General features: G+C 37.4%; 1 protein-coding gene across 1 annotated transcript in view; it reads right to left on the reverse strand.

Annotated features, from left to right (window-relative positions):
- Positions 1-2,727: 2,727 nt before the first annotated feature.
- Positions 2,728-26,635, reverse strand: part of LOC122135317 (succinate--hydroxymethylglutarate CoA-transferase-like) — a 128,538-nt gene continuing 104,630 nt past the window's right edge. The window contains exon 10 of the mRNA XM_042714058.1: positions 2,728-3,888. Coding sequence (XP_042569992.1) covers positions 3,867-3,888 — 22 coding nt within the window. The 3' untranslated portion in view covers positions 2,728-3,866. The remainder of the gene's footprint in view (positions 3,889-26,635) is intronic.

Consider the following 26,635-nt stretch of genomic DNA (forward strand, 5'->3'; position numbering starts at 1 on the left):
GTTGTTAATAATAAAAAAATGGTTTTTTTGGTGGTGGGAGAGGAGATTGAGTCCGGTTATCATAACCTTCACACCTCCAGCCACTTTCATGGGGAGTAATTGGCCTCTTCGTAATGCTAGATTTCTAACAGTCAGACTCTACTTGTTTTTGCAGTGCTCTCTGGGGATGCCGCTGACCTTTGCCAAATTCTGACCTTTACTGTTACCGACACTCTCTGTGGCTGTCATTAAGACGGCCAACTTAGACTGGAAAGAAAGTCTTCCCCAGCGAAGCCTTGGAGACCTGACATCTGTTTCTTCATAGACATTCTGGGATTTGATCACACCATTATTATGTCAGCAAAAGGTTATTGGTTTGAGTCTTAATTGTCCGTTCTAACTAAATGGAAGGACCTTAGGGCTGAGTACGCAACCTTGTGCAGATTATGATTTGAGCGTTATTTTGTCCAAGGGACTTATTTAAAAAAGTCTCCGATGAAATGAACTGGAACAGTATAAACAGATGACTCAATCAGGAAAACTCTCTTTAACTCTGGACTGAGATGGGCAGCTTTCTCATAATGTCGTCAGAACGAGGCTCAGGACTTTGACGTTTATTAAACTGAGCAAAACGTATCAAAACACATTTCCTGCACCTGAAAATGCATACCTGTCTTTTGCATTCAGTAGGCAAACTGTGGCAGGTGAAGTACTGCACTTCATCTGTGGAGATTCAGTAGTGCTCAACCAGTTGACTGGTTCTGGTGTCCCAAAGCCTTGCGGTAGCCATCTGTCACTTGATATAACTTACCATAATTTAATGTGGTAAGTTAATTTAATTTATTTTTCTGGCATTTTTTTCTGGATTTTTGTTTATTTTTTCTATGATTGTATAATGGGTTTATGAAGTTTGATGACAAATGATAATGTATTGGTTTTGTTTTTTTTATGAGTTTAGTTTAATTAATTTTACTGAATGAAGTTTATAGCACAGATGGTTTTAGTTACCGTAAAGGCTGGGACACACCAAGTCGACTGTCTTACCTATTATTGTCTATATTCCCTAGGTTATATATCAGTGTAGGACGATATACTGTATGCAGAATTGTCTGTAATCTTAAAGGGTTACTCCACCTAAAAATTTAAATTTTGTCATTAATCACTTTAATCACCCCCATGTCATTCCAAACCCGTAAAAGCTTTGATCGTCTTCGGAACACAATTTAAGATATTTTGGATGAAAACCGGTAGGCTTGAGACGGTCCCATAGACTGCCAAATAAATAACAGTGTCCAGGGCCGGCCCTAGCATTTTGGGGGCCCTAAGCAGATTTTCAAAAGGGGCCCCCATACCTACAGTTTCACCTAACCACCCGCATCCCGTCCAAATGTACAGTACATTGTATTAAAAAATACAATGTATTTTGGGATGGAGTATCCCTTTAACATACCAATTGTTTGGTGTTTTAAGAACAACAGCCTATACGATTATGACTACATACACAAAGCATGGTAAGATTACATCAGCAAAGACAAAAAGTGGTCGAAAACTGAAAGTGAATGATAGGGAATGTCACACACTACGAAAGATTGTATCCAAACAACTCAGAACTACTGAGAAACTTCAGTATTCACCATGAAGAGCCTATTTCCACAAAAACCGACCACAGAGAACTTCACGAAGCCAACATCTATGAAGCTGCAATTGCTAAAACCTTAATAACAGATTAAAGCCACCAGTGCTAAAATGTGAATAATACGGTGCCATGATCAAAAAACATGGACAGTTGGAGCACCAAGATGAACTTCAGCATTTTCTCTGGACAGACAAACCACCTGACAATCACCTGATTTGAATATTAACAATCCACTGTGGGCAATTTCTGGAGAGAAGAGTGAGAAGCAGATTCCCATCTTTGAAACCACTGGCAGATGTACTGATAGATGACATTTAACTGGAGACCACAGTATGGTTGTATGAATCTATTCTAAGAAGGCTGGGAGCTGTATTATGTTGCTAACTGTACATCTGAAAGAAATGGTTTGGCAAAAAAAAAAGACAAAACAATGTAGGGCAGGACTTGGATCTTTGGTTGTCAATTGGATGTAAGCAGATCTGTATGCAAATTTTGGGTCAACTGTAAGAAAATGGCCAGCTGTAAGCGGATAATTGTAGAAGTCGGGTTAAAAAATAAAAAAAATGAAACATATGCATAGTTACATCAATAACATGCCTATAGAAAATAGATTTTTCATTTCATGCTGACCATAATGTTTAACAATCAAAAGCTATCTTGACATCCTCTCTGCATTCACTCTCATTGTGTTGTTCTGTTATGATTCAATGTCCCAAGCTACAGGAAATGGGACACGAAAGATTTGGCAGTTAGACATCAGAAATGGTGCTTATTCCGCTGCATGGCTAAACAATCCCACCATACATCAGTGCAGGGCCAAAAGCCTTGATAGGACTCTGAAGTGACCTTGTGCCTTCAACTTGCACCTGCAACAGATATTCAACGGAAGATAACAGCACTTCTGGACCATTTCAGATCTAATGAGCCACAGATAAGACACAATGTGATTTTATTGTCCATGGAAAGTATACATTCTGTATGTCATGTTCTGATTTACAGAGACAAATCTTTCGGCCCAAGATAAGATGTTGTAGTGCAACAAGAATTTGTTTGCTTGCTGTATTGTCTCTGATTTTAAAATGTTAGGAAGCATACAGTACAAGATAATCTGATATTTACAAACATAAGTAAACATGTCAGTCATATTTATTATGACATGTACAACTTGGGCCATTCTACAAAACAGGTGCCAGTTCAAATCATATGAAATGACTGTGAATTAATTATTTCATTAATTATTAATTAATTTGTCATTATAGCAGCAGGGGTGAATCTAACAAATACAAGTTTGAATCAAAATTAATAAAATAAAATGAAATAAAATAAATATTTGCTAATTATAGAACAATATTCATAAAACTATATTTTAAACAAGATATTTGAATTGTGACATTTTTTTCCTGTACTACAAGTAATTACCATGATATATGCTGTGCAGTACTTTTATTTAGAGCCTGACCAATATATTGTTTTGGCATTTTTATTGGCCGATATGAGCCTGTCACCGATATGCCACCAATAAGTAGTAGTGAAGTAGTGATTGTCTTTTTTTCTCTACTGTGACGTCTATCCGAGTGAAACAGCATCTGAAATGAGAGGGCGGGACTTGATTTCGTCCTTCATTGCTAAATTGTTAAATACCCTGCCTACACTACATATCTTCGGCATTGGCCCTCAAAAAACCCATATTGGTCAGGCTATACTTTTATTATTATTATTATTATTATTATGGTACTGCTGAGAATTGAATGGTACTGTAAAAAGAAAATCATAATGGTCCTAAAAATAGGCTTCATTTTAAACAAATGCATTTATACAATAATATTACACAATTTGTTTACCTTTTGATTTTGGGGTGAAATATGGAACAGGCATTGCCTGACTAGTTTACTTGCTTCCATTACCCTGAACACACAGTATGCATTCAAGTCTGGATGTGAATAAAGTGTCTGCACATTATTGATCATTTGTGTCATTATTTTTACCTCCAGTTTCCTTTCTGATGAACATTCATCAGTTTAATCACAACATAATCACCACTAAGATGAGAAGGAAGGCAGTATTTTTCTTTTCCTGCAGGGCTGTTCTTCTCAGTCAATGAGACGTCTCTCAGTGCACCTTGTTCTGTGTGACGATTCTTGCGGCTAGCAGTTGGTTTATGACATCATCGCTGTAGCCCAGCATTTCTCTGAGAACCTGGACTGTGTGCTGTCCGATCACAGGCGGTGGCATTGGATTGCTGGACTCAAAACTACTGAAGCGCACAGCAGGGCCTGTGTGGAAACAACAAAGTCCAAAAATGTCGCTGTTATCTGACAGATTGCAGGTCCTTGGGCAAATATTTAAAACAATGAAGGGTTAAATTTGAATTCTGAATCAAAGAGCCTAAGGCGAAATACAACGTGACCCTCCAGAACCACCTAAACAACAAACATACATGAATACCAATAGTAAAAACTTTGAGTTACTATACATTTGCATTTGCATATATATATATATATATATATATATATATAAAGCAATATCACACGAGTAGCAGTGTGATATGGATGTATATCAACACGGCTGTGATTCGGCTATAGGTAATGACAGCTGCAAGGTTACAAGTGATACAGCTACAGTTTAACAGTTGAGCCCAAGCCTCCGTTAATAATCTTAGTAACATTACAAAAGATATATACAAGTCGATAGCTAACAGTTCAAAATCAGAATTCAAAATCATAGTCAATCAGGCGTGGTCAACTTAACAAGAAATATCACAGGCTGAAATCAAAAACACTATCACAAAATTACTCTAAGATTTAAACTAACAATGACGGCGAAACAGCAAAGACAATGAGCAACAAATGAACAAGCTCCAGAAGAACTGGCCGAGGCAAGGCTCCTCTCGGCGGGTTTATGAGCGCTGAATGGCCGCCATGACACTCGCTGTGACAAGTACTGCAAGCGGAGTGATACAAACAGTGAAACAGTTGGAGTGCTGTTATCACTAGAATATTGCACGTCTAGAAAAGCCTCTCAGCCAATCAGATTCAAGAACCAGAAAGAACTGATGTATGTATGTATATATATATATATATATATATATATATATATATATATATATATATATATATATATATATTTAATCTATAAATGTGATCTACATTTATGTGATTTACATTTTAATTTAAATTTTTGATTATTATTTATATTATTTTGTTACAAAACTGTATGAAGAACTCTCAATCTCCTTCTTAAAAATGGAAAATAAAATATTTTAATTTAAATCATATCAAATTTGTTTAAAGTTCTATATTGTTTATTTAATTTACTTATTTTGGATATTTATTGTTTTAATCTTTTTTAATCTACCTTGAAAGCACTAAAAATACATAGTTTTCTCTCCCCAAAGACCCCAGTTTGAAACCTTCTGATCTATGCCATGATATGCAAGAAGGATGAATAATACCTAAAATAAGTCGCTAAATGGAGCTTGAATGTGGCCGAACTTACCCAATTCAGGCCCAACTTACCCCCTCTTAAAAAGCATGATAGTCAAAATACAAAACATTTACAATGAATTTTAAACAAAGACAGCTAAGTGTAGGAGGCTACTTCCATAAAGCAACTGACATACATTCTTAGAATATAAACAGCTTACATTATCCAAATGTGGCATTTACAGAAAGATGATGTGAAATGAGTTGGTCAACTGGGTGAGTCACTTCCTCAAAACTCAGATACTGCTGTCATTAGGCAGTATTAGCATGCCCTTCCCTTTTCTTACTTCTCTTTTCATCTTCTACTCCTGTTAATTTTATAGAAACTAATTCTCCTCCCCCATGATTCTACGATTTAACCGACTTTTGTTCCACGAAAAAGGAAAGAGGCAGCTGACATTCATGAATTGTTTTACGCAAAAAGGAACACACACCTACATACTTCACACATTTCTTACTTATTACTTTGAACGAGTGTGGTCTCCTACGCAGCTACAGGTCACATTCCCCACGAGTGCCGGAGCCAAACGGATCCCATAAATGTGTCTTGATTGCTTGATTGCTTAACCTCCAACATCCAGCGCTTTTTCAAATGTTTTCAGGGGCCTCACACAAAAGACATGCGGTTTTCAAAACAGAGATGGTGTGTGTCGACCAGAGGCGAGGCCTGACGTTTGTTATTAATGGCACTTTGGAAAATCTCATTCTTCAAACAGCCTGAAACAAGACATGCAACAGATCACAGACTGGAAGGGTAACAGGGGCTACAGAAGCCCAAGTGATGGCGCAAAATCACTTATTTTCTATTTAGATTTTGTCTCTAGTCAGGCTATACAGCTCATAATCATTTCCATTTGTTCTCTTTAATTCAGCGTGCTTCTGGTGGGACAAAGATGAGCATGAAGCAGCATGTTGTAAAAGTGCAATTTGATCCAGCCCTAGAGATAGTGAGTCTAATATGTATTTGGACACTAAAGACACACTTAAAACTTAATGCATGTCATTTATAGATAACAAAATATGAACTGCAAACATGATACAGGAACATATTCGCTTATCAAAGTCAGTTTTACTTTTATTTAACTGGTGTTTTATTGATTTTTTTTTGTGGATGTATGAAGTCAGTTCTCTTCGCGTTCACACAGATGTCCTAGCAGAGTGTCCAAATAGTTTAGTCTTAATTTTCAACAGTATATATATTGCATTACAATTTAAAACTCAATTAACATCTTTCGGTGTAACTTTTGCTTGATAAGTGTGCTTTAGCCTCAATATATAATTTTAATACTCCAAATTGTCCAGAACATTTTGGGCCACTTTCTGTGGTTTTTAAAAAGGCAGAAAATTTGCTTAAAATGTACTCACACTCAGACATATTCCAGCAGTAGATGAATTTGTTTCTTCATGGGAACAGATTTGGAGAAATGTAGCATTCCATCACTTGTTCAGCAATGGATCCTCTGCAGTGAATGGGTGCCGTCAGAATGAGAGACCAAACAGCTGATAAAAACATCACAATAATCCACACCACTCCAGTCCATTGGTTAATGTCATGAGAAGTGAAAAGCTGCTGGATTGTACGGAAAAATCCATCAAGTTATTTCAATTTGAAAATGCTGCTTATGGTCAAAATACGAGTCCATAATGTACAGTATAATAACACTCCCTCCAGTGAAAGAAATAAAATAAAAAAAATAGTCTCGAAAGAGGATGCATTATCATGGATTTTGGACTCATATATTGGTGATTTGAAGGTAAAAACCTCTTAATGATGGATTAGAGGATGCATTGTCATGGATTTTGGACTCATATTTTTGTGATTTGATGGTATAGAGTGGTGTATATTACTTGTGGATTATTGTGATGTTTTTATCAGCTGTTTGGACTCTCATTCTGACGGCACCCATTCACTGCAGAGGACCCACTGATGAGCAAGTGATGCAATGCTACATTTCTCCAAATCTGATGAAGAAACAAATACATTTTCAGCAAATTTTCATTTTTGGGTTGTACTATAATGTAATCTGAATTAAGAAGGGGGAGACTATAATAAAGTCTTAATTTGTTCTCATCTCATTCCTATCAAAAGATCTAATTTGTGTTTCTTTGCCATGCATTGCCTTCTTCAGTTCGGTCAAGGACATGATGATTCACAAAATGTGTTCATCTTACTACAATGAACCCAAATTAACACAGAGCGAACGGTCAGGTACTGGCGATTGAGACTTTTCACATTAATTAAGATAAGAAATTCCAAACAGATGCAGAGAAAACTCCACACAGGAAATGTGGCAACAGGAAGATGAGAGTCAAATGGCCATTTAAATAAAAGAAACATCCAAAAAAGGAGGGAACAACAGATCTCAAACATGATTGTGTGCGTGTGTGTGGTTTCGCAGCCTCAGCAGTTAGAAGCAATGCCTTAACCACATCCTCTATCTCCCCTCCCTCACTTCTGATCGACTGGCCACAGGCTCATAATTGCCTCTTGCTTCCACATCTGCTTCTCCTCAGCTGTTATCGTGGCGAACGAGGGAGCGAGACACTCTTCTCCTCCGCAGGCACGGTCCAAGGTTTGCCTCTCGCTCTACCGCAACAAAGCCCGCTGTGTTCTCTCCCCCCATTCTGAACTTTATCCATCCACTACTCTCGCTCTCCACTGCACACTTCAGAAGTCTGACCGGATGATTAGATGCATGCTTTACAGAAACTTAGGGCCGAATTCAGCTGTGGATGGTCTTTCAGTGGAAAAACCTCTGTCACTAATCACCCACACCTCAATTACAGGAACATCGCACTACAGGAAACAGAGAATCGGGGTTCTTCAGACAAGTTCTTTAATCTAATGGTCTGTTCAGCATGAAATCAGATTAGATTAAATGGTGTAATCAAGTTGTTAATTTAAATTAAATGTCATTATTAAGAGGGACCAATGGTTTGTGGTGAAGAAAGATATTTTATGCAAGATCCTTACATATAAGGGTTTCTTTTCAAATTATGAGCGTGAATTCAAATTGAATTGGTCACACAACACAGGAAGTTGAAGAAAGTCAGGTTAATGATGCTGAAAATTCAGCACTGCATCACAGGAATAAATTACATTTGAAAATATATTATAATAGAAAACTGCTATTTTGAATTGTAATAATATTTCACAATATTTCTTTCTTTTTTTTTTGCTTTTTTTTTTCACAAAAGTTTTGATCAAATAAATGTAGCCCTGGTAAGCAAAAGTACAAATCTTGCTTTTGAATGGTCAACTATAAACAGTAAAACAAGACTACTTCAATCAAACATAAAAAAGCCAGAAATTACAGTTTTCCTTTGAATAATTCAAATTCAAATTGCAATTCTGCATGCACCCTCCTGTTTGCACCCTCAATTCCGAATCAGGACTGATTTGGAATCCAAAAGCAATCACTTCAGTTCTTATTGGCACATAGTCATAAGGAGTTTCCATGAAAACTGCAGTCAGCATTTTTAGGATGCATTTTGAAATAAACAATGACATCAGCAAGCACAATTCTTTATTATTGAATCCCTTTTCCTTAATTTGTGAGGCACATAAACATCATGACATTCGTTTGGACTGGAATAGCTTAAAATAAGTTACTTGTGAACATCAGTGCAGCATTGAAGTGAGATGTTAGTCAGCTCAGATTCTCTCACAGTCTCTCAGAGAGACAGGATTGAAAGATTACAGTAAACCACACTGACATGCTAAATATACAACTGTGCTGCTGATTTAAATTGCTCCTGACATTTTCCGAGCGATATGCATGCATGCATCATGTGGGCCTCTGATTGCATGTAAATATCATCATCCAACCATAAAGCGCATTTTCCTTCCTGATTGAAAAAAGACTGAACTTCGTTTTCCGGTATTTCCATGAAGATTCCCCCACGCTATTGGAAAATACTGAGTCAAACTTCTTTCCGTTGATTAAATATCAGTGACAATATGTTGTCGTGGTCACCTCATTTCCATCCCCTCGCAGATAACAGTTTCCATGCTTCAAGAAAGACAACCTGTTGATTATAGATAGTTCTTTCTGTTTGGTTTTGGTTAGTTTAATCTATATTTGATCTACACCACTTTATCTGACATATACTGTATATGGAAATGTATGACACAGATAGTTCCGGCTGTGAAATCTGAGTCACATTTGTAGCCGACATGCACACACCTGTGACCAAACACATTAAATGAATTCTAAATTAATGCAGCAAGTTGCTTAGCAACTGTAAATAGCCGATGGATTGGCTAATGAACTTGGAGGGCAAAATGTTTTTAGTTTAGCTTCAGTGTCCTCCTTGTGGAAAACTATCTTTGGCTTCAAAACAAACACTTTATAAAAAGCCAAATAAATATAAAAAAAAATCTGTTATTAAAAAGTATAAATTAACGTTATTAGATTAATGTGTTACATATTTTATATTTATATAGTTTTTTTTTCATAAATGAACATTTTTATTCCGCAAGGATGCATTAAATTGATCAAAAGTGACAGTAAGTTATAATGTTATAATAAAAAAAGTTATTTTTAATTGTACAAATATTTCACAATACCATGCTAAAAAACTAAAACCACCTTAGCAGGTGCACAACACTTTTCAGATAATACTCTAAGGCCCCCCTCTTCTCCAAATCAATACTGCAAGCCCCCCAGCCTTTTCTATTCACAAAAACCTTTATATTCTAATGTTAGAACTTTTCAATTCCATGTAATTATTTTAAACAAAACGAATTCAAGATAGGTTTAAGTATTCATCATTCTTTTTTGCAAACATACTTTGTGAAAAATGTCACTGCAGATATTCTTAAAAGTACTTAAATGTGCGCAAATCTCAATTGTACAGTAACTTTAACGAATAAGCACAAGTCAACCTGCCATTTCAAACAAGACCACAGTGAGATGCCAACGGGCTGCATATAAACAACTTTACAGATCAATTCAGAATCACTAAACACACCAATACAAATGAAAAATTGAAACATTCTGATGAAATGGGGGGGGGGGGGCATTCTGAATGTGTGGAAACTCAGTGATCTGAAGGTGGCTCTACGTCATCAGTGAACAGTTCCTCTGTCAGAACACGATTGTGTCTGTGTTTGGAGCGTCTGATGCCCATATGAACATAAACACCACTGATCCTCACAAACTTCTCCTAAACACGCTTCTTCGGCGAACATCCATTATAAAACACTCACTGTACATTAATTTTGACAAAATATACTGAGCTGCGTTCAAGCCAAAAAATCATGTTATAGTGATCAGTGCGCCAAGAGCGCACATACACGGTTAGTTTGCAGATTAATAATAACGGACGACTCCTGTATGTCTTTGTAATCGTCTTTACCTTGATTTATTAGCGTGACACTAGCTTCCTTTATCCAGCCGAGGGCTGTAGTTTGCATATCATATGCTCATGCAGCTGTCGGGTGTTCTGAGCCGCGGTTCAGTCTGTATTTGGCGCAGCGCAATGAGAAACAGCTACAGAATATCACAGAATATGTACAAGAGTGGTGATGCTGTAATTTTTTTTAATTACTATTATTATTATCATGTTATTTATTTAACATATTAATCATACTCATATTAATGAACTGAATATATTTTACTTTTAAGTCATCTCGTGGCCCCTGGAGGATCACTGAACTCCCCTATTGGGGCGCGCCTTCAGACGAGAACCACTGTTTTAAAAACATTAATTTAATATTTCAATGCTATGGGCAATGGGAGTTCATCCTCCCTCATGGCTTCCAGCCTTCTGGGGAAATTGCCCACTAGGTGTTGGAACAAGGCTGTGGGACACAAGAGCATCAGTGAGGTCAGACACCAATGTTGTTGATGAGATCTGGCTCACATTAGCAGCATTCCAATTATTGTCAAATGTGTTAAGTGAGGTTCAGAGTTGTGTATATACTGTCTGTATGCACTGTGTATGTGAATAGCATCTCCAGTTTTGCATGGCTGACAAAACCAGAGAAGGAGAAGGAAAGAAGGAAAGAGAATTTCCCTGTGGAGATCTACGGTGCTGAGTGAAGTGAAGAGAAACAGGTTTCAACCACAGTGGGCCCTGGAGAAAGAGTGCAGATCATTTATCCTGAGTATTGTAAAAGAGTGATGGGATTTCAACAGGCAAAGCTAGGACTTTGTGTAAAGTGTAGGAAAGTGTACTTGATTTAACATAAGCATTGAAATTAAATACTTAGACAAAAGATTTAGTTTTATTGTGAAAATAGACTAAAAACCATTGTTAGGAATGCAACACTTGCAATTTATGTCGTGACTACATTTATGCTTTTGTTTACCCGTATTTATATGTTAAAATATAGTTAAAGGAATAGTTCACCCAAAATTGAAAACCTGCAGAAAATGTATTCAAAGTCATCTAGATTTTGGATTGCCTGAATGTGATTCTTCATCAAAACTGATTCACTTGCTCACCAGTGGATCCTCTGCAGTGAATGGGTGCCAGACAGCTGATAAAAACATCACAATAATCCACAAGTAATCCACCCCACTCCAATCCATCAATTAATGTATAGTGAAGACAAAAACAGTACATTTGTAAGAAACAAATCCATCATCAAGAGGTTTTTAACTTCAAACCACTGCTTCTAGTTAAAATACGAGTCCCCTCTCCATAATATTGCTTTCTTCATTGAAAAAGTCATCTGGTCTGAATCAGAAGAGAAATATGCCCAGATCAAGCACCGTTTGTCTCTAAACAAATATACTGGCAGATTTTGATGCAAGCTGACAACAGGCGATGGACTTTTTCACTGGAGGAAGTGTAATAATGGATTGTGGACTTGTATTTTTGCTGAAAGAAACAGTTTGAAGTTAGAAATGTCTTAATGGTGCATTACTCGTGGATTATTGTGATGTTTTTTCAGCTGTTTAGACTTTCATTCCGAGAGCACCCATTCACTGCAGAGGATCCATTGCTGAGATAGTGATGGAATCTTATTTTTTTAAAATCTGTGTCAATAAACTAACAAACTCATCTACATTTTGGATGGCCGAGATTGAGTCAATTTTCAGCAACTATTCCTTCAATGTAATCCGGATGTGTAACATCTGTCATAATGTCACTGTCATATAACTTAGCATCAGTTGTGTCACATCACTGCCATTCACAAATCCCTCCAGTGGCCTCATGGAATAGTAAAGTGTCCATCAGGTGCACATTTCACAATTTCACCAGAAGTAGGATGTCATCCGGGTAATCTTCTTTTTATACTGTAGATGTAAACATACTATTCATGCATGCTATTTTTCTGCCAACTATATAATAGGGAAGTATTCAGATACACCTTTGGCAGCACTATTCAAGATTATCCTGGGAGCAGGATTTTAAAACCCCAGCTAAAAAATCCTTGTTAAACCCCTCTGAAATATTTGAATCCATATCCAAGATGTTAAATATCGATTTTATAATTCACAAGACAAACAAGCATGTTAGTGACCTGTAAGCAGTCAATACATCAAAATGTTTATTTATGAAAACCGTGTAAATCTGACTTAAAACAGCTTTCTCTAACGTGGAAACTTCCACATTTATCTCTCTTCCCGTGCTCTGTTTCTAGTTTGAGATAGAGAGAGGGAGACAGAAAAAGAGTGGGTGAGATTCAGCGTGAATTCTCATGTGTCCCGGAACGGCAGGCTCGAGCTGTCAAGTGGAGATGAACATCTTCATCTCAGGTGCTTTGAGCCCACGCAACAAGTAGCACCTCGCAGTCCTTTTATTAAACCTTTCAGCTTCTTTTTTAACTACTTGCTGCATCTTTAATGGGCGAGGGAGAGAGATGATGACTGAAGAGAGGGAGAGAGAAAACGGAAGCGGTGTTGGATAAAAGAGGAGAATGTGAAACATACATAAGAGTGGGAAACCTCGTTATAATTCGGCATGAGGAAAAAGAGCAAGGAATTCAGACTAGCTGGCAAGTGCTCCTACTCATATCTGAATAAAATAATGTACGAGGTGCTGCCTTTGTACACTGAGACAGCAAAGATATGGAGATGGTGAAGATCTCTGAAAACAATGAGTCGAAGTTGATTTTTTTTTTTTTTTTTTTTTTTAAGTCTGAAATTAATTTTGGTTGGTTTTGTATGGGTTAGTTTCTGTGTGTACTAAAAAGAGAATATGGCCAATCAAACAGTTGCAAAACCTTTCATATAATATTATGAGACTCCTTACTGTCCAAGTCCACATTCAGGGAAACTCAAAAGCATAAGCCAAAACTCATTTCCGACATAAAACTACAAAATTGGCACAAGAAGACATAGTCTAAGCCCTGCTGTATTAAAGGAATGTTTCAGGTTCAATTCAAGTGAAGCTCTATCTACAGCATTTGTGGCTTAATGTCCACAACACAAAATAAAATGTATTTTATTTTATTTTTTTCAAAAAAGCAGCGTGCTTACAATGGATGTCATAAGAGGTCAACTAATGTGAAGCGCATATGTATGGCACAAAAACTAATTTCTCTTAAAAGTAACACCATCAAATCACTTGCTCACCAATGGATCCTCTGCAGTGAATGGGTGCCGTCAGAATGAAAGTCCAAATGTATTTCAAAAATACATACATTTTATCGATAAATATAAGAATAAGTCTTCCCTCTGATAAGCATGTCTTTAATGTTTGCATTAAAATTCATTCAGATTTTTTTGGAGAATATTAAGTCAATAGAATAATAGTGAAATGTCCTGATATCATAATTAAGAAAAAAAAGAAGAAGAAGAAGAAGAAGAAGAAAAACTTCTTAATAAAATCATTTAAAATTGAACAATTATGTTTTAAAAAATCTTTTGTAATGTGGTGTAACTAACATGCACAAAATAAAAATAAAAAAATAGTAGTTTTATGACAAATTTTATGATAAGTTGTTTGTCATGTGACTTCCCAAAAAGTTAATATTTCTGAATTAATCATTTAAGATATTTCAAGAAGAAGAAAAACTTATAACCTTTAATGTTTTTTTATTTATTTATTTATTTATTTTTGTGGACTTTTATGTCATTAATCTGTATTTTAATGTTACTTTTGTGTGATAATTTACATTATGCCACAAATGCTGTTAAAAAAGCATAATGTGCACATTTCTTTTAATGTAGAAAAATATTCAGAAAGGTGTGACAACATCTTGATCCCTAAAACTGCCTATAGAAAGCTAAAATCATCAAAACCTCAAACCTCTAAAACCTTGCCACATGACAAACAAATTCCCTGTGAGAAGTGGAAGGTGACCTAAATGCTCCTAAAATGCAAACAGCCTGAAGGAAAACTGAGGTTCAGAAAACTAAATGTGAAGGCTTCTGATTTGAGAGCAGTCTCTGCTGAATCACAGGAGATGTTTGTAGTGCATACTTGGCTAAGTCTACAGGGGGCATTATGACAATATCAGCGCTAATAACCCCAGATAGCTGGCTCAGGGTGACGTCAAAGCAGCTCTGTGTTGCGAGGGGATCTGACAGACTGTGAACATAAACGCTCTCTTTCACACAAACTCTGGCCCCAAAGACAAGTAAAACATATCTTTGATGTAAAAGGATCATTTTTCGTGAACTGCAGCTGATCTACCAATCATCTTGTCAGGAAGACTTGGTGTCTGAAACGGTTTCCCTCTTGAATTTCTCTCTGAAGAGTCTGTTCATGTGCTCTAACTTTTTCGAAAGAGCGATGAACATACATAAAGCTTCACTAAATGCAAGAAATGATTGCTTTCATCTTCAATGAATTACAAATTATTTTATGTATACGCACGCATTTATGCGAGTGTGGGTGTATGGAGAGTTTTGAATATCAATACTAGGTCAGTGATGAGGAACTTTTGCAAACACTTACGAAACAAGAGGTGCGTACTTACGTACTATTCTATGACGTTTTTAGTATAAACAGTGTGAGTAGTGCGTTCACACTGAAAATTCCAAAAAGAAAAATACCCGGATGATGCACTTAACCGGAAAAAACAAAGGCTGCGTACCAGTTTTAGACACGCACTCGCAAACTTCGCTTAAGCACTTACCCTCGGGGGAATCCCCGCTGCCATTTTGAAGTGCGTTCCACTACCGGATAACAACCGGCTGGATGTACATTATCCCTTACATACACTATGCACTTATGCACTGAGTATAGTGCATAATTTGGAACTCAGCTATGATTTAGATTTCAGAACATTTAGAAAACATTTGAAATTTCTAATTTTTAGTTAAGTTTTGTTTTTGTTTTAGCCTGTTTTTTTCTGGCTATTCTGAGTGTACATCTCATAATTCTGGCGTTTGTTTGTTTTTTGTTTTTTTTTTTTTTTTTGTTTTTTTCTAGGTATTGAATGGTTTTTGATAGTTTTTTTGTTTTGTTTTTTTTTTGTTTTTTACATTTTTTTTATTTTTTTTTCTAGTTTTTGTATTCTTTTCTCAGAATTATGACATATAATCATGACATATATGACACAATCATCCCTCAACAGCTCATTCACAAACTGATCGAGCTGGGGCTCAACACTTCGCTGTGCAACTGGGTGTTGGACTTTCTGACTGGAAGACCTCAGGCAGTACGTGTCGATCAGCACACACATCCACACCATCACACTGAACACTGGGGCCCCCAAGGATTGTGTGCTGAGCCCCCTCCTCTTCACTCTGCTGACCCCACGACTGCACACCGTCACACAACTCCAACCTCTTCATAAGTTTGCGGATGACACAACGTGTGGTGGGTCTCATTAGCAACAGAGATGAGACAAACTACAGGAGCGAGGTGAGCCGCCTGGCCGGGTGGTGCAGTGACAACAATCTCTCTCTGAACGTGGAGAAGACAAAGGAGATTGTTGTTACTTAAGGAGAGCGCACACTCAGCATGTTCCTTGACCATCAACGAGTGCAAACTGTGGAGAGAGTGAGCAGCAACCAAGTTCCTAGGTGTGCACATCACAGAGGACCTTCTGTCCTGGACCGACACAACACTGCAGCCATGGCAAGAAATCACAGCAGCGTCTCGTCTGTACTCCGCAAACTGAGGAGAGGCCAGAGCGCCCACCCCCCCATCATTGTACACCTTCACACAGAGGCACCATCGCGAGCATTCTGACCAGCTGCATCACTGTTAGTATGGCGCCTGCAACGGACCCTGCCGGGGAAGACTCTGCAACAGCATAGTGAGAGCAGATCATTGGATGTCTTCTCTCCCCTCCCTACCAGGACATTTATGGTAACCCGTCTCGCTCGCAAAGCCCCTCTGCATTGCAACGTGATCCCACCCACCCGTCACACAGCTTCTTCAGTCATGCTGCCATCAGGGAGGAGGTGCGGAGGTGTCCAGGCCAGGACCAGACAACTGTGAAGGAGGAAACTTCATCCTCAGGCTGTCAGGAACTGAATTCGCTCCCGAAACTGTGCCCCAGGGAGGCCCTTGAAACGCCCCAGGGCACCACTGAACTATGAACCACCCTTCACCCCCCCCAAGTAAATCCCACATCTCCAGGCTTCCCACCACCCCCCTCCCACTAACTTCGATGACATGCACAGTCACTTTGTGCAGCATTGGCTTGGTCACTAACCTCATTCACCATGGAACTGACGTCAATTTGTATCACCACCTTCATCAGTAAGTTAACTAAATAACTGCTCTTTGAGCCCTTTGTTGTTATTTATTCCGATTCGCATAAGCTTCTTTTATGCACTAAAAATCTTTTATTCTGCACTGTTTTGATCACTGGTTTGCACTCCTATACTGCCATGTGCCTTGCGCTGCCTTATTAACCTTTTTTTTTTTAGGGCACTATTATGATTCTTTTTTACATTCCCTTATTGTATACAGTTATATCTTATTTTTTATATTTGAATCTAGATGTTTTTAGGCTTACTGTTAGTGTTATCTGTATGAAACCGGGGGTCTGAGAGTAACGCAATTTCGATTCTCTGTATGTATGTACTGTACATGTGGAAGAATTGACAATAAAGCAGACTTGACTTGACTTGACTTCACTATATTGTAAGTTTTTATATTTTTTTATAATAATTATTTTTTTTTTTAATTCAAAATTGCGAGTTATTTATAATTCTGATTTTTTTCTGTTACCTATTTTATTTAACTTTTTTTTTCATTGGAGGAAACGGGCTTCCATAGATTTTCCTTAACAACAAACATGAAAGAACATCCCATAAATTGCAGCATCAGAACAAATGCTGAATAACTGATAAGAACATGAAGCACAATGACAAGCAGGACTTCTTTCTGGGGCCTTTCTGGATAATAAAAAAAAAAAACTTCACCTGTCAATTCATATGGCATTTCAGCATGGACCAGAGGAGAATGCTGAGGGCGTTTGGGAATCTTACGTCAGAGGAGATGCACTCCGCCTACGACTTTTCCCACCAGCTCATGTCCGTACCTTCTCATTCGTAAAATTTCCCTCAGGACTACATTCCTTCATCCGGGCCTGGCTCTGAGATGGAGGACGGGGGTGTTCAGCTCTCTGAAGTATGTTGTATATGTTTCAATAAGGTTACAGATGACAGGCACCAGGGCTTGACAAATCATCTAAAGTTCACATCTTATCAGTTTAAACCAAACAAACCAACCTCAATGCACAGTATGAGAACACAGTATGAGGGCACATAGATGTTTATAATATTGCTTTCAGGTATTGCTTTATACACACACACACACACACAAACACACACACACACACATCTTAATATGTTACTTGATTTGAGCTGAAATTATTATGTGAGAACAAACACACAAAGTGATAAAAGATATGAAACAAACACAGGACAATTATTCAGTTTAGCAGTATAATATATGGTTTATCACATAAGTAGCCATGTGATATCGTTCTATATCAGCATGGCTGTGATTTGGCCAAAGGCACAATGACATTTCAACAGCTAATGTTTACATTTGCTAGCTAGTGCACTAGCAACGTTCTACACTCATCCGGTGTGTTGTGGCTGTGATACATTTTCAAAGATATGTTATACAGGTAGTCGTGTTGTTTCCAAACTTTCACAAGCAGTTCCTACATCTCCGCTGTCCAACATAACTGTATAACTGCTTATTTGACCATCTCACATTGACTATTGTAATAGTACTAGCCTATTCATAGTCATAATCAGTGTTGGGGAAAGTTACTTTTAACAGAAATGCATTACAACATTGCGTTACTCCATTAAAAAAAGTAACTAATTGCTTAGTTATTTGGTTGGTTTGTTTTAACAGAAATGCATTACAACATTGCGTTACTCCATTAAAAAATGTCTCTACCTCTGCACTTCCTCCCAATTTCTCTCAACATAGGGACAGGAGAGGTGTCAGTGAATAAATGGGTAAAGAAAGTAACTTGCATGACTTTTTTTAACATAATATTTTCATGTAAATTTAAAAAGTAATGCGTTACTTTTCTAGTTACTTGCAAAAAGTAATCTGATGATGTAACTCACATTCCCTTTCAGTCGGTCACTCTCGACGTCACGTCTGATGACCGACGAATTGGGATATCACTTCGATAGACCAATCTACTCTGAGAGTAAACCAAACGAGCCAATGCACATTGGCATGCAATTATTGCATCCAGCTGCTGCTGATCACAGCGTGAGCATAAAAAGGCAGCAGGTGCAATGCATACCAGCTTTTCGCTTCGGAGCCGAGTGACAACATTGTTCTGCTCCATCCAAGTCTCTTCAGTGAGCTACAAGTTCAATGCTCTCTTGGAAGCTTTTAGTGTTGGCAGTACGGCGCTTCAGTGGTGGTCGTCCCTGTGTCGAGTGGGTTGCATACTTTAGGGTGCACTACCCCCTGTTGTGATGCAAGTGGCCATTCCCCTGTGCGCCTCGGGCACATAAAAGAGCATTTCCCTAAAAGAGCAATTTCTCTAAAAGAGCCATAAATGGGTGCATCTTTGTAAAGATGACGGATCATCTTTTTAAAGATGCTGTTTCACCCGTGCGTTTCTGGATGCGGTCGTTACCCGGCGCTGGATGTTGGTCACAATCGCTGCCTCACGTGTCTGGGAAAACATGCTGAGGAGGCGTTCGTGGATGAGTCATGTTCCCATTGCCGGAAGATGACCGTCTCAGAGCTGCGGGCCAGGCTCCGTTTCCTCCAGGGGGGCAGAGCTCCGTTGCCACAATCTAAGGCTTGTCCTGGCGGCCAACAGGCAAGAACTATTTCCGGCTGTGGCACGGGAGGTTTAAGGATCACAGCGGTGGCAAATCCCTAAGGGAACCACCTTTGGATTATTGACGCAGTGGCTTGATCCAGCAGAGATCATGAACATGATTAAGTATTTTTTTTTTGGATTATTTGTGTTGGTTTTCACATAACTTTACACATTTTATTAGTTAGACTTTTTCCAAACTATAATTCCTGACTAAATGTATAATCAAGTATACCATTATAAAGTTTCATTCACAGCATATAAATGTCTCACGATGCCAGGATGTTTTTTTTTTATGTTCTATAACATAAAAAGCAATACGATATAAAAAATATGAGTCATAATGTTACTAGCCTAATGTCAGTAAGAATGATTAGACAAAACTTTACTGTGATAGGCTATTCTCTGTTCACAAATATAGCCATACAGTATATGTTTATAACCATATATATTGTATAGGCCTACATACAAAGCATGCTTGTGTTTATCAATGTAACTAAGCTTCTGTTTATGAATATCTGCTCTGGTGTAAATATTTTTTATGTGTTATACCCGGGATCCTCTGAGGTGTAAATGTATCAAGTAAGCTTTAAATATCACTGATAATGTGTGCTATGTGGTAATTGTGTTCTTTTTTCTATAAATTAGTACTAGTATCAGTGACCATCACAATAATGTTAATAATGTACTTTATTTGTATAAACAGTATGCTTACATTTTTATTTCAGATGGGAGGATAACAGTGCAAAAGAACCTGTTGTAAAGAGAGCCAATGCAAATAAGCAGTCAACTCGGGAACCTGGAACACAGCTAAGACCAAGCGAGGCACACACTCCCATGAGTCTCTTCAAAATGTAAAATAAACAATGTACACTTTGGAAATGCCAGGTATGTGATGTTCATTTATGTATTTCAACATTACACAATACCAGTCAAAAGCTTTTGAACAGTAAGATTTTTAATACTTTTTTTTTTTTAAAGAATTCTCTTCTGTTCACCAAGCCTGCATTTATTTGATCCAAAATACATAAAGTTGCATTTGCTAAAGCAGGAATATTGTGATTTTTATTTTTTTATTTTTTATTTAAAATAACTGCTTTCTATTTTAATATATTTTAAAATGTAATTTGTTCCTGTGATCAAAGCTACATTTTCAGCATCATTACTCCAGTTTTACTTAGTAACAGTTTTCAACATAGTAATAATAATAATAATAATAATAATAATAAAATATATATATATATATATATATATTTGAGCAGCAAATTAGAATATTAGAATGATTTCTGAAAGATCATGTGACTGGAGTAATGATGCTAAAAAGTCAACTTTGATTGTTCCTAATAAACTGTTTAACTGCACTCGCAAGTGAATCTCAAGTTATTTTGTTTGATAGCTAAATATATTATAAATAAACAAATGTGTATTTGCTCCCGAGACCTCCTTCGGGAAGGATGGGGCTTCCGCAGATTGTTATCCAATCTCACTGAGTGGGTAATGCTATGACAGTGGTGAATGGAATTTCTTGTTGCGAGCCCTGGCCTACACCAAGAAGGGGAACAGGTGACTTGCACAGGGCACTGGAAGGGGCAACATCCATGGCGCTTTGGTAGGAAACCCAATTCGTTGGTCATCCGACGTGATGTCGAGAGTGACCGACTGAAAGGGAATGTCTCGGTTATGTATGGTAACCCTCGTTTCCTGAAGGAGGGAACGGAGACGTCACATCCCATCGCCACGGCTGTGGTATCACCGCTGAGCGGCCTGGTATGCATTGCACCTGCTGCCTTTTTATGCTCCCGTTGTTATCAGCTGCAGCTGGATGCAATAATTGCATGCCAATGGGCATTGGCTCATTTAGTTTACACTCGAAGTAGATTGGTCAATCTAACTGATATCCCAATTCGTCGGTCATCCGACGTGACATCTTCGTTCCCTCCTTCAGGGAACGAGGGTTACCATACGTAACCGAGACATTTCTTTTAATGAGTTACCCCCAACACTTGTCATAATCATCCCAATTTAAAATCATAAATATCAAGCATGAGATGAGATTGGGGTGGATCTACAAGCAGATTGGGAGGTTTAAGATTTGATCTGTAAATGCCTCACGTTACCAGATAATCCGGCATGTACATCATAACCGTCCAAAGTCCTGGACAAGACTTTTTCTGCTTCTCCTTCCAGGCTGTAGAGTGATATATTGTGCATTTCTGACAATTGATCATCACTTCTTAATGCAAAGAAACTTCAAAAAAGCAGAACTGTGTGATTCATGAGAGACTCGCTACATCAGAGCACACGCCGTGTCTTCACACTTCAGAAAGTTGAGATGGAGAGTTTAAAGCTGGTGTATCATTCTCTGGGACTGACAGCTAAAGAGCACATAATGTGCACCAGCATTTAGGTGTTCTTTTTGCAGAATACATCGACTATTACATAATGTTCTAGAAGATGGTAAAAATCAATGTGTTATTATGGAACACATCAAACCCTCTAACTTCAGGAAAAGAACAACTCGCAGCAGCAGTGAGGGAAATCTACGGTGTGGGCCGTTTCACTGAACAGCACTATAAAACTACATGCCAAGAACTATAAGAGCAGTTACCCTGATAATAGAATTACAGATGGTTAACTTTAATTGGTCATTAATCCTAATCATTATTTGTAATACCTGCTTACTGGTACTATAGCTAAAAATTGCTGAAGATTTTTAAAATCAAATTAGTTGTTCTTTTTGGACTTAATGTATTGGCCCATGCCCATGTCAATCCAAACACATATGCTTTTGAAAGCCCATTCGCATCAACAATAACTACAAGCATATTTGAAAAAAAAAAATCATCCAAACTCTGTGAAAACAGATGCTTAAGAAATCACACACCTCCACCGAAGATGGCATCTATCCCTCATCCAGATTTCAAAACAATGTGTAGACACTCTTAATGCCAAAATGATATTAGTTCACATTTATAAAGGTTTTTATTTAATTTATATATTTTTGGGGGGGGGTGGTAGTGCATGAATACAGTCTGAGGCTTTAGGGTAGTGCAGGTGAACATTTCCTCACAAACATTTCACACACTAAGTCTGACAGCTGTGGTCACTATGAACCGACGGTTTATAGCATGAGCTGTGTAAATATGTTCATGATTCATGATATAAATACATAATATGTATATATTTATTGTTATTTCATCCAAACCATTGCTTTAAATTAATCAGTTAAATTTAAATAATTGGCTTCCCCAAAGATGTTCATGAATATGTGGACTGGACATAACAGGAACAAATTGTTTTCTTAATTAATATTTGTTTTATTATCTTAACATTCTTAATACATTAATTAATTGTCTCATATTAAAACCTGCTTTTGAGAATATATCATGAATTAAGTATATCTTATACAATGCTTCTGAAATAAATTAATCTCTACATATTTTTTCTGAAAAACAATTTTTATTTATTTATTTATTTATTTATATATTTATTTATTTTTTGTGGGGAGGAAGTCAAATTAAAAGTCTGCTGCAATGGTTTATGCTCTAATTATTCTACACATGCACAAATAATCTACTTCTCTCTTACCTTTCCCACATCATCATATGTTCACCTTAGCCGGACAGACTTGGAGTTTGAACTCAAACCGCAATCTCAGCTAACAAGAAGCTTCTGCCAAGGGCCTTGGGTTTAAATAAAAGGGTTTATTTTGGGAAGTGCCTCACAATACATTGTCCTGCACAATCGCTAATGAGGCAGCTTCTCGCAATCAGCGACACAAAAAACATTCTCTGAGCCCTTTTCGTTCTCACTCTCTGGTGCCTTAAAAAAAAAAAAGCCGGACGATGTTTCTTAACATGCATTCCTGTAGTTTCACCCACAAAGGAGTGCCTACAACTCTATATAATCATTATTCTGTGGTCATTAGTAATTTGTCGATTATGTAATCCGATAACACTTGTTGCTCTCAGATTGATTCATCAAGCCTTTTCGGTCTTATTCAACTCTGATTCACTCCTGACACTCCTCCATTACATAACACTTGCTTGCAGTCGATTGCAGATAATGGCCAGTTTTACGCCTATGTTGTTCAGGACTCCATTTGTGGTTCTGCACATTAGATGCGAAGAACAATGTTGGAGTTTAGAGAGAATAAATAGCAAGCTACCAACCGCTAAGCTCAGAAACGCAACGCTTATCAACTGCAAAACGTTTTATAACATCACAGAGTCACTAAAGGCGGGAAATGCTCCACATGTGCAGCTGCTGGTGAGGAAACAGACAGAAAACACGGACAGACAGTGATCTGATGTAAATAGCTGTGGAAGATTAGAGGCCTCGAGTGTGCGTAATGGTGTAATAGCGAATTTATGGGTCAGAGACGAGGAATGAGGAATGGAAATAGGTGTTTGTTGTGGTTTCTGCCCTTTTTTCGGAGAAATTCTTCAAAATTACCCTTGATTTGGCTCGGATGGAGACCGCAAACAATGAACTGGTAAACAACCATTCCTAGCCATCAAAGGAGCCGCCTGATAACCCCGGGTATCACTCCAGAGACAGCTGACACAGAATGCGTTTGTTTTGTGGTTGTAAAAGCATGCAGAAATCGAGTAACTCAAACTGCATTTTTGTTCCATGCAGAAAAGCTAAAATTGGGCGGAAGGTGAGGATGGCTCTTCAACATGACATTAAAATGGAAGTAAAATTACTCTTTACAAGGTTTAACCAACTAGCCATGACAAAACCATTAGCGATCCATTTCTGCCAGTGTTTGTTTTTTAGTCACTGAAGGGACAAAGCATAGATCATTAGCAGGGGTTGTACAGTATGCTGGTGTCTACGTAAGTTCGGTGTATTTGTGTGTTTACAGAGCTACCAACCGCAACTAAATTCACTGTTAGTAAAACCACCTGTCTGGAGCAAGTCCATCAGAGTCTGACATTTGAAGCGCCACGAAAACAGCAGGAATCAAGCTGCTGAGAGAAAAATGACTGTACATCATCTTAACAACAGTCAACATCTGCATTTAACCTTTCTAAAATGTTGTCTTTCCATTCAACATTCTTTTCAAGGGGCAAAACACTCAGCAGACCGCAGACCTGTCCGTTTTGGGGATCAATGATCGCTTGTTTTGCACATACAGCCGATCAAATGAAAGGATGAGTTCAGAAAGAGTCTCTCTGGGACTCTCAGACCGGAGAATGAAATAGCATGGGGTGACTTTCATGTCAATGGAGAAACTTTTATTTCATTGAATGGACAAAGACAAGTCAAAATAAAACCTCAAAATAAATGATTCTACATAGTTCGATACAAGAGAGTCTCAAAGGGAAAAATACTCTTCAAAGTCCAAGGGTCTGGATGATGAGATTAAGTGCCTGGGTGATTTTTTGGAAAGATCAAGTCGAAAAGCAATAGGAAGTTTAAGAGTTAAGAGGTTAAAGGAAGAGTTCGCCCAAAACTGAAGATCACGCCTATATTTACAAGATCCTTGTGTCATTTCAAACTCATTTGGTTTCGAAAGACTTGGAATATAAACTGTGTGAGGATTCTGCTAAAATATTTCCTTTTGTGTTCTGATGAAAAAGATACATACATGTTTTGAGTAAAATGTCAGAATATTATTTTTTTCGGCTGGATGCGTTCCTTGAAGGGTTAGAAATTAATTTTTCCATTAAGGGACAATATTTGCCCTTATGAATTGATTTCCAGGAGAATATATTTATTTATTTATTTTTACATTTGTAAGGGCAATTTTCACAATTACCTACTGTATCCGTGTTGTATTGAATGTCAAATACTTACATTTAATCAATTACTTCAATCAATCAGAATACTTTAAACAGTTACTAGGGTTACACTTTATTATAAGGTATCATTGTTACAGTGTAATTACACATTTAATCACTGAGCAATATTAATTGACTACATGTACTTACTATATGGTTAGGGTTTAAATGCATAATTGGTAATGATTAAGAAAATACTAATAATTGGTTAAATGCAAATTATGCAAAAACTCCCGTTATAATCACTGAAGCTGCGAAAATCTCGTTCGCACTCAAGAAAGCCCTGGCATCTTCTAAACACCTCTGATTGGCCACTGCATTCAGAAACTCCAACCCCAAAATGAAAATTTTGTAATTAATCACTGAAGTGATGGGAACACTTTTTATAAGCGAAGAAAACAAAAATAATAATTTTATTCAACAATTCCTTTGTCAGCAGTCTCCTCTGTGCGTATGCTCTCATGTATCATCCACGCCACAAGGATGCGCTGTTTTCTTTCAAATCAAAGATAAATATATGTAGAAACAGCGCATCCTTGTTGCACGGATGATACAGAAGAGCATACGCAGCATACATTGATATGGAGAAACACAGAGGAGACTGTTGAATAAAGTCGTTAATTTTTTTTTCTTCGCTTACATGTTCCCGTCACTTCATATGACCCAGATTGAGTATGGAGTATTCTGATGACAACTTTCATACCTTTTATGGACCTGACACTGTTATTTACTTGGCAGTCTAAGGGACAGTCACAGGCCTCCTGGTTTTCATCCAAAATATCTTAAATTGTGTTCCGAAGACGAACGGAGCTTTGACGGGTTTGGAATGACATGGGGGTAAGTGATTAATGACAAAATTTTCATTTTGGGGTGGAGTATCCCTTTAATGCTGCAAAAACAATGCATAAAAAAGCAATCTGATGCAATGTGCACAGGTGTAGATGTAATTCTATGAACATTTTTCATATTTAATTTAGCTGTGGTAGCCATAATATATTTAGTTTAAAGGGGTCTTATGATGCGATTTCAATTTTTCCTTTCTCTTTGGAGTGTTACAAGCTCTTGGTGCATGAAGAAGATCTGTAAAGTTGCAAAGACTAAAGTCATAAATCCAAAGAGATATTCTTTATCAAAGTTAAGACTCTGCCACGCCCAGGGCAGTAGCTGGGGTTTGTGGGGCCCCGGTGCAGGTTGTAACAGTGGGCCCTGTTTGAAATTGTTTAATTTGTATGTTTGTTCTATTTATTTATTTGTGCTATTTACACAATGTTTTAGTTTATTCAAGTTTGTGTCCAGGTACAGAAACCGAATAATTAAATGTAAAAGTAGCACTGCTTAAGTCTTCACTGTAAAAAATAAATATTCAATCAAACCAAAATTTATTCAGACACCTACAACATTTCTACATTATTACAGTTTATTTGCTATAGTTTAGAAAATGGTAATAAAATATGACAAGAACTCAAAGTTAAACTGTCTAAGAACAAATTCATCTTGATAATGTTAGATAACTTTGATAGAAATGTGTGTAATGGACTACAATCAACCAAAACTTCAGACAGCTGTTAGTATGACAATA

Source organism: Cyprinus carpio, chromosome A24 (genome assembly GCF_018340385.1).
Source record: "Cyprinus carpio isolate SPL01 chromosome A24, ASM1834038v1, whole genome shotgun sequence".
NCBI classification, from domain to species: domain Eukaryota; kingdom Metazoa; phylum Chordata; class Actinopteri; order Cypriniformes; family Cyprinidae; genus Cyprinus; species Cyprinus carpio.